Source organism: Oculina patagonica, chromosome 7 (genome assembly GCF_052425735.1).
Source record: "Oculina patagonica isolate OP01 chromosome 7, crgOcupat, whole genome shotgun sequence".
Classification (NCBI taxonomy): domain Eukaryota; kingdom Metazoa; phylum Cnidaria; class Anthozoa; order Scleractinia; family Oculinidae; genus Oculina; species Oculina patagonica.
Window position 1 is genome coordinate 29112194 of NC_135764.1, and position 15304 is coordinate 29127497.

Here is a 15304-nt window from a genome sequence, read left to right on the forward strand (position 1 = left end):
ACCGAATTCGAAAAGATCTCACGTCGCTTTTAATCATTTGCCCGGAGAAATTTTTACAGGGATTTATACACCATTCTTCTAACATTCAACCACCAGAAGCTTAAACGATTTGAAGGTTTCGCACATGGTGAAAATTAATTTTATTTACCAAGTACTTTTACGGCAGTGAATTGTATGCCTTCGAAATAAAATTATTTTGTCTACAAAGAACAACGCAATATTTCCCAAAATCATTTCAGTAGATGTTTAGAGATTGCTAACTATGGTTTGAGTGTTTAAAAGACGGTAGAGTGATTTGTTTTTGCACGCGAGGCTCTCAAACTCGTGCAAAAATCATGAATAATTTAGCGCCTCAAATGACGATTTTAACGGATTTTTGTTATTTGCATTTTTCTTTAAAATAAAAGGATATTCAATCGAAAGAACTATACAGTGATTTAAGTTATACCCTAGCCTATCTAACATAAAAGTATGAAAGAAATCGAAGTTCCATCCTCTTGCCGCGAAATCGAGAAATTGTCTGATTCTTAGAGACCGGCATTCTTAAATACTCTGGAGACGGATAGCAAGCAATGGAAGGAAAAATGTAAATGCTCTCGAAACAGAAGCCAGTTTTGTGTACATATAGGCGGACGTTTATATTAACACCTCACCGTAAAAAAACTCCTTTTTTCAATTTGGTTTCTTGAATGCCGCCGTTTTGGTCATTTTTAGATTCCTAAACGCCTTTAATTTAGTTAGATCTTCTGAAAATTGAAGCTTCGGTGCAAAATCATGGTGTCTTTATCATTGTAACATCAATCGAAAGTATCACAAAGAGAACATTTTAACGTTATCGGATGTTTTAATGGAAAAGTAAATTTTTCAAGCTGAACAAAAATAGTAATTGCCGTATTCAATGAACTTCCTAATTCACAAATCATAAAGCAAACATAAAACAATCGTATCGTTTCACTGCGAAAGGCAGTTAATTAAAATTACCATGAAATGTACGGAAAATTTGCCCGGAAAACAGTGAAAATATATTGCTTTAAAGTGCACCAAAATGCTTATTGCTCCTTTTTTGTTTTCTTCATTCTGTGACCGACTTAAATTGCAGTTTTTTCTAGAAAATCTTTACCTCTTACGAGCGGATAAATGTTGTAATGTGTTTGCTTACTAAAACACAGAAATTATTTTTCTTTGTTTCGTAAGCTAAGATTCTCGCAGCTGTTTAAAGCTCACAAAGAACACAATAGCTCTTACGCTAACTAAGACAAATAAAATAAAGTGTTGGTATTGTAGTTTTACCATTATATTTTCTATTCTATTGATGCATGGATATAACGAGGTTGTCCGGTCACTGAATCCACACAGCCAGGCAGTCTTTTTACCGACAGAGCAAGCCATCCGGACGGTAGGTTTAAAATTCAGTTTTTATTCACCCTACATGCACGGAGAGAAGTTCGAAATAAGCGTTTAATAGAATCTTTTTGTTAAATGTTCACACATAAATCATTTAAGTCATTTAAAAAGCAGTTAATGTAGAAAATAAATACCTTTAAATCGGAGTTTTATTGATTTCATCGTTGCGGTTCTAATTCAGTTAGTCATGGCTAAAGAAAGTGTCTGTCGTGTTTCTTCTGGCCTGAAAAATCACTTTGATTGTTGGAATCAAGTCAAATGACACGAAGACGAAAAAAAGAAAAGAGCAGTTTATATGTTAAATCGCGAAGTGGGCAGTGTTAATAACATTTTTAACGATATAATGAACTGCCGATAAATTACACTGCAAAATAAGGCTAAATAACTTGACGTCATGAAGCTGCCTATGAGCTGCCGAAAATAACCCGTCGATTGCGTAAAATTGCGATCAGTAATAAGCCCCCTAAAAAATAAGCCTTTTCGAAATTATGGCTTGGCAATCTTTTGTTCTTAATCTTTCAGAAAATATACCCTTTGCTGGGTTTTCGGTAAACGTCTGACCGTAAATTAGCTTAAACTCATGATGGTCATTTGGGTGAACTTATACCTTAAGGTCATTACACTGAAATAGAACTGAACATAGATTTTAAACCAAACTTCGCCCACTGGTTTATTACTGTAAGGGAACTTAAATTTTGAAATAAAAAGAGGGTCACTATATTCGTTTAGGAGCAGGAAGACCTTGTATATTCCATATAATTCCTTTATAATTCCTCTGCGAGTACAGGAAAAGTACACGATTTTAGCGATAATTTATTTTTCAAACATAGGAATTGATCTGTTTTCATTTTACAGAAAGAATTTGATCGCTTCACCCAAAATATGAGAAAAAATTGATAGGTCACCATACTCGTTTGCGAGAAAGCGACAAATTACTTCTCTCGCGGACTAAGCCGCATAGAAAAAAGCCGCCATTTTTTCGACTATTTTGCTTGTTTACAAGCAGAAGTAGGAGATTAGGAGTGATGTGGGCAAAATTTGGAACATTCTTGTCTACTCTCAAGGGACTTTTTTAATTTCTCAAGGGACTGTTTTAATTTCTCAAGGGAGTTCTTTCCGCTTAGTGGGCGATGAAAGGGTCTCTTATTATTATTGCGTCAACGCTTCCGATCTCGTGTTAAAGACGTGACTTGTCACATATTCCGCTGTAGGTGATGAAAGGGTCTCTCATTAGTATTGCGTCAATAATTGCGATCTCGTGTTAAAAACGTGACTTGTCACATGTATAAACGTTATATAACAGTTATTTTTATGCGTGAGTATCTCAAATGAGATATGACACAACTAATCGAGAATGTGAGTGGTTCAGTGTTTTACAGTCTAAAGCGTTGTACTAGTACAAGCGTCTCACTCACTGAAGCCGGGCGCTAATAGTTGCGGTTCCACTAGACCTCTTCCCGAGGTAACCCCGTGGGTAATTGCCTTGGGTTGGGATCGGTTTGGGTTTCCGGTCAGGTTAAGTCCTCCGGTTACATTGCAAATAATTACCCGAGGTCAACTTTCGACCTTGCAGTGTAGCGGGATTTGTTGATTTCTATGTAAATAATATGGATATTGAGAGTATGGTGCCGATGAATCTTGCTCCCGATTTCTTTGGAATAAAAAAAAAACATTTTACAAAGGCGCATCTTGTTGAGAGTCCTCTGGTCTAAAGTTGCTGTGGGAAATAGTAAAAAAAAAAAAAAACAATAAGAAAACTATGCCGTGCTACGATAAATCAGATCAATGGGGTATTCTGAGCAAAAACGAGTAAAATATACTCACAGTGAACCTCGGAAGTTGGCCATGTTTGATGCCGCGTGTCTTGTATTTAGTACGTGCCAGGATATTTGCCGCGATTTTTTTGCGCAACACCACAAAAATGTGCCCAGCATGTGCTGCGGTTTACTTTTTTCTTTCACCCGATTGGCTGAACTACTCTTGTGGTTAGATAAACCACTGATAAACCCTACTACTTGGTTCGGGAAACGTCATGGGTAATTCTTTTGTTCTTTTTGATGTATCCATAGTGATTTCCCATGGGCAGAATCACTGCGGGAATAGAGGTCACACACAAATACAGGCTACCCGTGGGAAAAGTCTCAGTTTCCCGTGGGTAAAAGCTCTAGTGGAACCGCAACTAATATTTAACCTAAAATGATTAAGAACGGAAATTATCTTTTCTTTCACAAACTATTCGTCGAATACACTCCCTTTGTTCGTCTTTAAATGTTTTGTGAACAAAACTCTTGAGAGATATTCTAAAACCTAGAAGAACTCGCTTTCTACTTCATTCCGCTCAACCTGCGCTCAACACCCGCCATGATAACAATTGTTTTTGTCTACGTGCGATATTTTTGGACCGGAAATTAGACTTGAACTCCATGCATTAGCCGCTGTGGGTGATGAAAGGGTATCTCATTAGTATTGCGTCAACACTTGCTATCTCGTGTTAAAAACGTGACTTGTCACATGTATAAACGTTATATAACAATTATTTTTATGCGTGAGTATCTCAAATCCGATATGACACAACTAAGGATTTGTTTTCGCGACAATCGATTGCGTTAGTCACGCTTAACACGAGTGAATAATCATTTATTCGCGTTCTCGATTCAAGGGATTTCTTTTCGGTGTGGGTGAACAATGCGTCAGTCAACACTTGAAGGCAACGTATAAGTCGCGCTAATATTTAACCTAAAGGATTTGTTTTCGCGACAATCGATTGCGTTAGTCACGCTAAACACGAGTAAATAATCATTCGCGTTCTCAATTCAAGGGATTTCTTTTCGGTGTGGGTGAACAAAGCGTCAGCCAACACTTGAAGGCAATGTATAAGTCTTTCACAGACTAAAGCGACGCTAACATGTAACCAAGAACGTAAGAACGCAAGTTTGGACTGGTACAAGCGTCTAACACACTAAAGTCCACTAAAGGAGCGCTAATATTTAACCTAAAACGATTAAGAATGCAAATTTGTACTTTTACAAGTCTTTCACATTCGCGACAATCGATTGCGTTAGTCTCGCTAAACACGAGTAAATAATCATTTATTCGCGTTCTTTTTACACCGAGGATGAGGCAACATGCTTGTCCCAACTTTCAAGAAACCCTTTTCAGCGATAATATTTATTTATTTTAAAATTCCGCCGTAGCACGGAAAAATGAATGTTTCGCACATTTTATCGGGCAAAAGATGAGAAAAATACGCATAAGACTCACATTACGAGCTGATCGGATGGTTTTTAAAATTTGATTTCTGCAAAGGCTGATTTTGTGTAAGGCTCAGGTCAGTCATTTAAAGGTCGTAGTTTTCGTCACTGGCACGATCGTCTGGCGTCTTTGGTGGTGTGATGTAATACTCTTCGACACCACTGGTGATAGATCACGCTCTTACCGAATCCCATCGGAAGCACCGCCAAATCATCTTTTCTTTCACAAACTATTCGTCGAATACACTCCCTTTGTTCGTCTTTAAATGTTTTGTGAACAAAACTCTTGAGAGATTTTCTAAAACCTAGAAGAACTCGCTTTCTACTTCATTCCGCTCAACCTGCGCTCAACACCCGCCATGATAACAATTGTTTTTGTCTACGTGCGATATTTTTGGACCGGAAATTAGACTTGAACTCCATGCATTAGCCGCTGTGGGTGATGAAAGGGTATCTCATTAGTATTGCGTCAACACTTGCTATCTCGTGTTAAAAACGTGACTTGTCACATGTATAAACGTTATATAACAATTATTTTTATGCGTGAGTATCTCAAATCAGATATTTTCGCGACAATCGATTGCGTTAGTCACGCTTAACACGAGTGAATAATCATTTATTCGCGTTCTCAATTCAAGGGATTTCTTTTCGGTGTGGGTGAACAACGCGTCAGTCAACACTTGAAGGCAACGTATAAGTCGCGCTAATATTTAACCTAAAGGATTTGTTTTCTCGACAATCGATTGCGTTAGTCACGCTAAACACGAGTAAATAATCATTCGCGTTCTCAATTCAAGGGAGTTCTTTTCGGTGTGGGTGAACAAAGCGTCAGCCAACACTTGAAGGCAATGTATAAGTCTTTCACAGACTAAAGCGACGCTAATATGTAACCAAGAACGTAAGAACGCAAGTTTGGACTGGTACAAGCGTCTAACACACTAAAGGAGCGCTAATATTTAACCTAAAACGATTAAGAACGCAAATTTGTACTTTTACAAGTCTTTCACATTCGCGACAATCGATTGCGTTAGTCTCGCTAAACACGAGTAAATAATCATTTATTCGCGTTCTCAATTCTAGGGATTTCTTTTCGGTGTGGGCCGGGGGTGTGGGTATATATGAAGAATGTATTGAACCGCTGAACTGTTTGTTTGCTTTAGTAGGCCGGAATAAGCGTATACGCGACACGAGTACTTAACAATTATTCCATGAGCCCGCGTTGGATACGAGGTGGTAAATAGCCAACGAGGCGCGAAGCGCCGAGTTGGCTATAACGACTCGTATCCAACAAGGGCGAATGGAATAATTGTTTTATTAAATTCTTCTCCACTTTAAATCGACTGGACATTTCATTTTGATGTAAACGAAGTGATAGTATGAGGAGGCGCGGGAAAATTTCTGGCGCGTTGTTCACTTCTTGAGTTGAATGAAACATACGAGGAAAGCGAGCCATGGCCAGAGAGTTTTCTTTCCAAGATTTTCCTCGAACAATCCCCTCTAAAGTCGTCTAAATATCCTGGAAATTGTGACAACAGTTAAGATTTACGAGAAGATCCGAAGCAAAAGCTTTTCTGGAAACTACAAGTCTTGTGCAAGTCGAACGAAGCAAGTGTTTACATTGTACTTCTTTACGGCTCCACGGCTGTCATCAAGACTGCTATATTATTTGAAGCGAAATTCAGCTTAAAGTGGAACCACAGGTAACCAAAGCGTACTATGAGAGTTTGTAGGGAGCTTGTATAAGAGCTTGTATGGATTTGAAATAAAGTTGAGAAAAATATCCCTTTTTACCGGCGAAAAGTTATAATGAAACTTTAAACCTTACCTGGTGTCACGTTTTTGTATTTCTAGTGCTTTAGAAAGTCATACGCGCGATTTTCGTCTTAACCGTCTGTTGCGTACTAAAAGAAAGACAAGGTAGGAAAGCAAATTCGAAAGGCGAACGCAGGCCTCTTCGAAAAACTCGCTAAAAGTACCTCAAAACCAGACCTACCTCGATCTTTTCCCTTCACGATCCAAGAGCGATAATTATTCCATCTTTCTATGTAATTGAATTGCATTCAAGTTGAAGTTTGGAGCCAAGAACTTCATTTGAATTCACAACTTCGGCACAAATCGGGCGCCATTACGGCCGTGAAATTCAAATGCGAGCACCTAGCTAACGGTCGAGCCTAGGGCGAGTACAAAACCCACCCCATCCGGGGGAGACAGAGGAGACCTCTTGTAAGCACCATCTCATGCTCACTACAACCACTATAAGTTAATTTTTGTAACGTTCGGAACGGTGCACAGATTTGAATGTTGATTGAATGGGTTGCTGACGTTTGGGTTTACCCGCCGTTACAAAAATTAACTTATAGTGGTTGTAGTGAGCATGAGATGGTGCTTACAAGAGGTCTCCTCTGTCTCCCCCGGATGGGGTGGGTTTTGTACTCGCCCTAGGCTCGACCGTTAGCTAGGTGCTCGCATTTGAATTTCACGGCCGTAATGGCGCCCGATTTGTGCCGAAGTTGTGAATTCAAATGAAGTTCTTGGCTCCAAACTTCAACTTGAATGCAATTCAATTACATAGAAAGATGGAATAATTATCGCTCTTGGATCGTGAAGGGAAAAGATCGAGGTAGGTCTGGTTTTGAGGTACTTTTAGCGAGTTTTTCGAAGAGGCCTGCGTTCGCCTTTCGAATTTGCTTTCCTACCTTGTCTTTCTTTTAGTACGCAACAGACGGTTAAGACGAAAATCGCGCGTATGACTTTCTAAAGCACTAGAAATACAAAAACGTGACACCAGGTAAGGTTTAAAGTTTCATTATAACTTTTCGCCGGTAAAAAGGGATATTTTTCTCAACTTTATTTCAAATCCATACAAGCCTTCTTAGTACATCCATACAAACTCTCATAGTACGCTTTGGTTACCTGTGGTGGAACAGGTTTGTTAAAGTATAAAAGGACAAAACCAAGATTGAAAGGTAACAAACTTTACGGAAGTGCTGAGCCTAGTTTTATGACGTACACTGAATGAAACTGTGTCAGTTTGCCGTTCTTTCGTAAATTATTTGCTGCTTTTCTACTTTATTGACTCGCTCTTGTTGTGTGTTTACAAGTATTATTAATTAAACTTTTCGCATCAATCCTTTTGTTTTGCGTAGTTAATTTTACTATGGCATTTCTGTGGTTGTGGTAGGCACCGCTGATTATTTCTTGTTCATAAAGTTCGCCAAATTTGCTGCCACCATTTTTCCGATGGAACTGTCGCTTCCCGGAGAAAAATTTTAGCTTGGCAAAAGTAACGCAATCATTTTCCAAATAAGGTCAAACTAAGGTATACGAGCTGACAACCGGGATTGAGTGAACCAATCAGAATGCTAGAAATGCAATATCCGTGGCTGAAAATTTAATAATACAGTATATTCAATGTGTTTTCGATTGGGTTTTCTTTGGCTCCTTAATTTGCGGTTGAGTTTTGTAAACAGCGCGTTGTTGACTTCTAGGTTTCAGTTTTAATTTAGAATGTGATGTGGAAGTGTAAAGTATTCAGGTAAGCTAAGTTATTTTCAAGACTTCCACTCCTAAACAACATGAAAAGCGTCTTTCACCCTTTAGCAAAACACTACTCCATACCACAATTGACAGCCAACAGATAGACCATAGCAAAATAGTCGTAGTCTCATAGAGACCTTTGATGTTTATGGGCGCGCGCTAATTACGCGTAAAATTCTGCGCAGCAAGGATGCGCAATGCAATACAGGGCAATGACCTTAAGCCTCAAAATATCCAATGCAAAAATCTTCGGATAAAAAAGTCCATTCTCCAGGAGGCTACCCCGTCGAATATAAGTCCATTAGCATGTTTAGACCCCACCCCATAACTAACCCAACCAAAACAGCTTTTGGAATGTAGATAAGCCCAGGACCTATCGAATTCTATTGTAACCCTTGCCGCTGCGACAACCAGGATAAGCTTTGCGATCTGTTTGTGTGGGCCACGTGATCAGACTTTACTTGGCCGTATACGTTGTTTCATTTCTCTATTGTTATTCTTTCACTTAAAACACAGAGAAAAGAGCAGTAGAGACGACTCAGTTGTCTTCCTAATCCATGGCGCCTCAAGAAGTCAAATCGTTACTGGTCTTGGGCGTTATTGTCATACTGACGGCTCCAGTACTCAGTAAAGTATTCTACGTCAATAGCAGTCAAAAGATCCAGGACTGCATTAACAGTCTGACAGAGCCTGGCCACGAATGCGTTATCCAGCCTGGCACCTACCACGAGAGCGTGACCATCGCCAACAAACACGGCACCAAAGAATCTCCCATTATCATCCGCGGCAGCCCTGATGGTGTAGCCAAGATGGATGGCACCATACCTCTGACGCCTGCAAAATGGGAGAAAATGCCGAACGGCGCTTATAAGGGGGTGATTGATCATGACATCACACAGCTATTTATAGACGAACAGATGATGACGAACGCCCGCTGGCCAAATTCATTGTGGTCTGACAAGACGATCTTTGACAGCCAGTACTGGGGTAAATCGTCTAGAAGCTCGTCGCGAGGATTGATGATAGATGGAGGCAAGCATAAGCTGGACGAAAGTGGCATTGATGCAACTGGTGCGATGGCCGTGTTGAATGTTGGGAGTTTTTGCACGTTCACTAGAGAAGTACTAACCCACGATAAAGGTATGTCACGCTAATAATCCATTGTGACACGACTGCATGACACAAAAATGCAAGTAGTAACAATAGCTTCGAAATGCGTCTCACATGTTCTTGCTGTTGTCGTATGTTGCGTTACGTAATTTGCATTGATAAAGGCTTGCGTGACATGTATTGGTGTGACTAGTGCTCTAACACAAACAAGGGTAGGAATCCCTTTAACCAATACAAGCTAGCTATACTTGTGGACGAACAAAACACTCTTGACACGTTATTTTTGCAGTAAAAAAATCAACAGCAAGGGTACATCGTGTTGCACAAAATCAACTGGACACATCTGGTCGAATGGGTGGATACCAGAGTATTGAAAATTGTCAAAATGCATAATCCCCCGGGAATTTTATTTTACATTTGAACCCTGGTTACTCGAACTTTGAAGGGAAACGAAAAACAGTTCGAGTTAGCGGAGGTTTCGAGTTAACCAAGTAAAAAGGACTGAAAAGTTGGTCCAAGGTAAATAGAAGTTAGTTCGAGTTAGCGGGATTGTTCGAGTTATCCGAGTTCCAGTTACCGGGGTTCTACTGTATTTAATTTTCTAATTTCATTTGAAATGCTACTAATTTTTTTATTTTTGTTTCTTTTGTTCTTTTAGACAGGTTCACCTACAAAGATAACTTTGGAGAGACCTTGAACTTTAAACCCAAAAATAACCAATATTTCTTGGAAAGTAAGCTGGAGTTTCTTGATAACCGGGGTGAGTGGTTCTACGAGAAGAAAGATGGAGTTGGGACCTTATACGTCATGACCACAGATGGAGCCTCTCCCGAGGGACGTGACGTCAGAGGAAAGGTAAGTTGGTAACCATAACAACTGGAACACTTTGATTGATTGATTTTTGGACAATTCTCTAATTTCCAATTGCCCATAATGCAGTTTGTTTGCCCCCCCCCCCCCCCCAAGTTTTGCATAAACTATTGGTTTGGAAATATGCAGTCCTCCCAAGAGAATTTGAAAACAATAGTTTATGCAAAATTTGGGAGGCAAACAAAGTGCATTATGGGCAATTGGAAAATAGAGAATACATGAAAAGAGATGTGAAAATCGATTTCTATTGACTGGGTATTTTCTCAGAACTGGATAAATGATGGGATGTTGCATTGTTTTGTGATATAACCTGTATAACTATTGGGAAATAACAATTTATATGTAACGTCTAAAAAAAATTACAGAAATGCCATTTAATTATTCTCCATAATTCGCCTTCCATCTTTCAAATGAGTCCCTGTCTACATATATAACACTGCGAGGGAAAGCTTTGGACATCTCGAAAGTTTCTGTTACCCCGCTTACATAATTCCTTCAGCTCAACTTTTATTTGTTTTATTCCTATTGTAATTTGCTTAAACTTTTTGGGTTATTTACATCCGGCTGTGTAAACAAGAAGCCTTTTCTTTCTTACAAAACCAAGAAAATACAAAACGTGTTTATGCAGCCTCATACAAACCGACTACAGAACCAATCAGGTCACTCGTTGTTCAGACATGATAAATATTAACATTTGCAAAATTTGACACATATAACGAGTGATCTCATTGGCTTTGTTAAAACATGGAACAGTTTCAAGATTTTGATTTGCTAACGGTCACGGGCAACCTAGAGCTTTCCTTCAAATCAAATAACCTTCCGTTTTCTCTTTTCAGGTAAAACCAGTTTCCTTTACAATCACTAACTGCAAGCATGTGATCTTCAAAGATATTACGTTTTTCGCCACGACGTTGCAAGCGCGCTCACAAGGCAATAACTACGGTGACGAACTGGTATTTCACTCGCTCAATTTCAGCTACCCGTCCTACAATCGGCGCATGCTCAGAGATACATCACCTCCTCAATGGACAAAGGTGGTCTCGGGCAAGGGTTCGGCGAGGTTCTTTAACAACACGTTTTATGGAACAGACGGGATCGCCCTCGAGTACCAGGGTATTAACGACACATTGGAGAATAACTTCTTTGAGTACAATGACTGGAGTGGAGCGAACATGAACGTAGCCGGAGGAGGTAAAATGATGTTTGGCAAATTTGTCCGTAAGAGCGCATCAGCGCACCCCTTGTAGGCATAGACCATGAACAATGAGGGCTCTCTGGAGGGGGTGTTGGTGATGGTCCTTTTATCTTATGTACGCTATGTGCCGCTAGAAAGGGTCCAGTTTTTGACCTCCCCCTTCAGGTCTGCTGGGAGGCGCGGTGGTCTAATAGTTATAAAAGGGTCTCAAAGGGGTTTACCGTTAGCGGTAAAACGGCCAAAAATTTGCCGTTTGGCGTAAAAATCGGAAAAATGTTAGCCGTTACCCATAAATTATGTTAGCCATAAAAAGACGGTCAGTATAAATTATAAATAAAACAGACTAGATCACTTCATCGTCCCAAAATGGTCCTTAAACCTAAAATATGTTTTTCAATAATCTTCGATGGAAATTAATTTTTAACTTCTGTTAACCGCAATGGAAATAAATTAACCGTTAGCCGTAAAAAAGGCAAAATTTTAACCATTAACCATGAAAGCTACCACCCCATTGAGACCCTCTAATAGTGAGTGCGCTGGTCTCCGGATCGAGCGGTCCTGGTTCGAGTCCCGGCCAGGTCATTGCTTTTGGTTCTTGGGTGAGACACTTTACTCTCATAGTGCCTCTCTGCACTCAGATGTCGCTTTATGCTACAGAAAGCGGGATAAACTCCGGCAAGATTGGCCATTAAGCTCGACGCAGACTTAAAATATTTTTTTACCTCTAGTTCTGCGATGAGGTCCCACTTTTGAAGAATGAGTCTAAGATGGGGTCTCTGAATGGGGGAAAAATTATGTCAAAAATATTTTCTGCTTATCTAAATCAGGTCGATTTGAAATGTGCGAAAATACAAAGCGTATGTTGGTCGCTACAACATTAAATGGATCGGACTAAAAAGTTTATTTTGCAAGCCATGATTACATGCATACTTAGCTTATTTGTTATCCATTTCAGGTGCCGGCACTGTAGTGTCCAACAGTCACAGCGACAAGTTTATTAGAAACACCCTGCGTAACAACGGTGCCAGTGTCGGGTACCGCTCGGGTTACGCATCTAAAGCGAAGCTGAACGACATCAGCCGACAGTGTACGGGAATGATTCAGCATGACGGAGCAGGCATGCAGTCTCAAGTAAAGCGTCAACCAAACTTGGTTTTTGAACAAAACTGGATCCATGACAGTCCCAAGTACGGGCTCCGATTTGACGGGGGTCCCCCAAAGATCGGCAAAAATGGTACCATGAAGATGAACGTGATCCGTAAAACCAACGGAATGATGGTAAAGGGTGATTTCCACACGGTCGACCATAACTTGGTGTTCCACAAGTTCACCAAGGCCGGAGACCATGATGGGCAAGGTAGCAAGTGCAACTTGTGTGTGCTGAGGTAAGGTATTGTCTTGTTTTTTTGCTCTTCCGTTTTTTGAATCAGTGTCACGCAACGCTTCTCGTTTCTCCGTGGTTGACAAGCGTTGCGTTACAACACAAGTAACGGATGGAATAAGTCTCTGTTAATCTTGATTTCAAGTATCAAAACTCAATATTAAAAAGAGGTTGAGAATTTTGGCTTAAATCGTAAAATCAAACATTCATGAAGTTAAAATAAATGTATATAGCAGTGTTGTTATGAATTTGAAAAAGAGAAAATTAAAAAAAGAAAAAGAAAGTTTTATTATGGATTGCATGCTGAAACAAACGTCTTGGGCAAAAGTTGAACTTCGTTTATTCTCACCATCCTTTTACCATTTAGTATTTAGCAATTTTATATACAGTTTTGTTACTAATTGCGTTTACGTTTACTGTGTAATGTTTGCTTATTTACACTTTTTAACAGGTTTCATACTGGATATATAGGCCGTACCTCGCGAGTCTCGTTCCCAGCGCTCGTGTTCCCTTTGTCCAGTGGTCTGGAAATGCGTTTGTTGACCGCAGGTCAAGGGGGCGCGGGCTTTGGAAACAAAATTGCTTCGCGCCTTACTGCTCAAGCTTGACAAAGAGAACGACTCTCAAAGGTTTTTAAGCAGGCCCGACTTTGATTGGTTTTTTAAACAATAAAACAACCCCCTTGGTTAAAAAATTGGCATACAGGCAGCAGTTAACGATAGAAGGCTTTTTTTGTAAAAATCGTCACTCTTTGTATGATTTCATTGTCAGATATGTCAGACAGAATCCGATAGCAATTAACCATAACACCGTAGTGGAGTACAACGCGGCAGACATCGCCAACGGCGGCGTCCACAACAAGAAGCTCTACCCCATGAGTGGAATCCTCAAAGACAACGTCATTGGAGATGTTCGAGCGCAGTTGATGGACCCTGACAATATGGATTTCAGACCCCGCGCCAATTCTGAGTACAACATAAACGGCGTGGGACCGTACGACTTCACAGAGACCAAGAAAAAGTACTGGATCCCGGGTCGAAAGATGTACAAAGCTAGCAATCCCGTCCCACCAGACAACTCTACCAATGTGAAGGCTGGCAGCCGTGACGTCCTGATGTGGCTGAACAGCTTTGAAGGAAATGTCCATGTTCTGTTCCTGGGGACCTCACCAGAAAACCTGAAACAGCAGGGCGCGGCGCGTAACGAAAACAACGTGGTGAAGCTCCGAAAACCGTTGGAAAGCGGTCGACAATACTTCTGGCGAGTCGACGTTAAAAAACGGGGGAAGGTGCTGTACACAGGGGACGTGTGGTCGTTTAAAACAAAAGAGTGAAGAAGTCTTAGTCGGCTAGAAAGAAAATGTTATCCATGATTCAAAAAGAAGAGGAATAAAATAAAATCCCTCATTCAAAAAGCAAGAGTTCATTTATTGTAGTAAGAACAAGTAGCCTGTTGAAGACTTACTGATTTGGGTAAACGGGCAAAATAAACAGAAATACGTCTGCATGGGTGCTGGCTAGATAAACACTCGAACTACATTGCGTGAAAGATACATGGATATAAAGGCCGGTTTCCATATGATCGCAGACGATCGCAGAATTGTAGGTTTTGCGATCTGCGATCATTTGGAAACACGCATCTGCGATCGTTTGCGATCGTCTGCGATCGTGTGCGATCGCCTGCGATCGTTGCGATCATATGGAAACACAATTGCGATCGATTGCCATCGAAAACTATCCCATAATTTCGACAATCGCTCCCATCATTCAACACTTTTGCGATCGTCTACCATCTTTTGCGATCATATGGAAACCAGCCTTAAATCTTCTCTTCTCTCCTTTCTTTTTCTTTTCCTCTCTATGTCGCGCCTCTTTTATCGCTGTTTAGGTGAAATCTAGAAGTTTGTAACAGGCAAGTATCAAAATTCTACAAAATGCCATCTCGCATTTCGTCAAATTTTCGAACGGGCAGTACCCTTAAAAATAACGGCCCATATGGTACCTGACATCAACTTGCGAGAAGGGCGCGCGCAAGTAATTTCCGTGTTTACCAAGTGAATTTCAACCCTCTTCCACTCAAAAAATTGTACCATTCAGCACATAACCTTCCGATTGGTTAAAAAAAGATCGAAGTAAACAGGTAAATGTTTGGCTACTGGTGCCGTCGTGTGTTCGCCGGTCGTTGACAAATCTCGGTATTATAATGTTACAATCGGGAGACTGATCACAGTTCCCGCCTCAACCTTTTACTTTTAGTCGTTAACCACTTATTTTTCGACTACTTTTAACAGGCTTCTTCGTTCTGTGCATCAAAGAAGATCAGAACAGGCCCCAGTTGCTCAATGACCAAATGTTATCAGTTATTTCAAAAAGTCTTTACCTCCACATTGCGAGCAAATAAATGTTGTAATAAGTTTGCTTAACGACAAGTATCAACACATCGGTCACTAAACAGACCAAAACATGGAAATTTTTTCTTTGTCTCGTAAGTTTAGATCCTTTTAATTAGCTGTTTAAAGCTTCCCAAGAGCACAAAAAGATAGCTTATAAGCTAGCT

General features: G+C 40.2%; 1 protein-coding gene across 1 annotated transcript; it reads left to right on the forward strand.

The window, feature by feature from the left end:
• Positions 1-1222: 1222 nt before the first annotated feature.
• LOC144661711 (uncharacterized) lies at positions 1223-14162 on the forward strand. Its single transcript, XM_078522523.1, has 6 exons — positions 1223-1396; positions 8709-9332; positions 9961-10157; positions 11009-11363; positions 12323-12752; positions 13520-14162. Exons 2-6 carry the CDS (start codon positions 8750-8752, stop codon positions 14079-14081), a joined length of 2127 nt encoding a protein of 708 aa, XP_078378649.1. The 5' UTR covers positions 1223-1396; positions 8709-8749; the 3' UTR covers positions 14082-14162.
• Positions 14163-15304: the final 1142 nt, after the last annotated feature.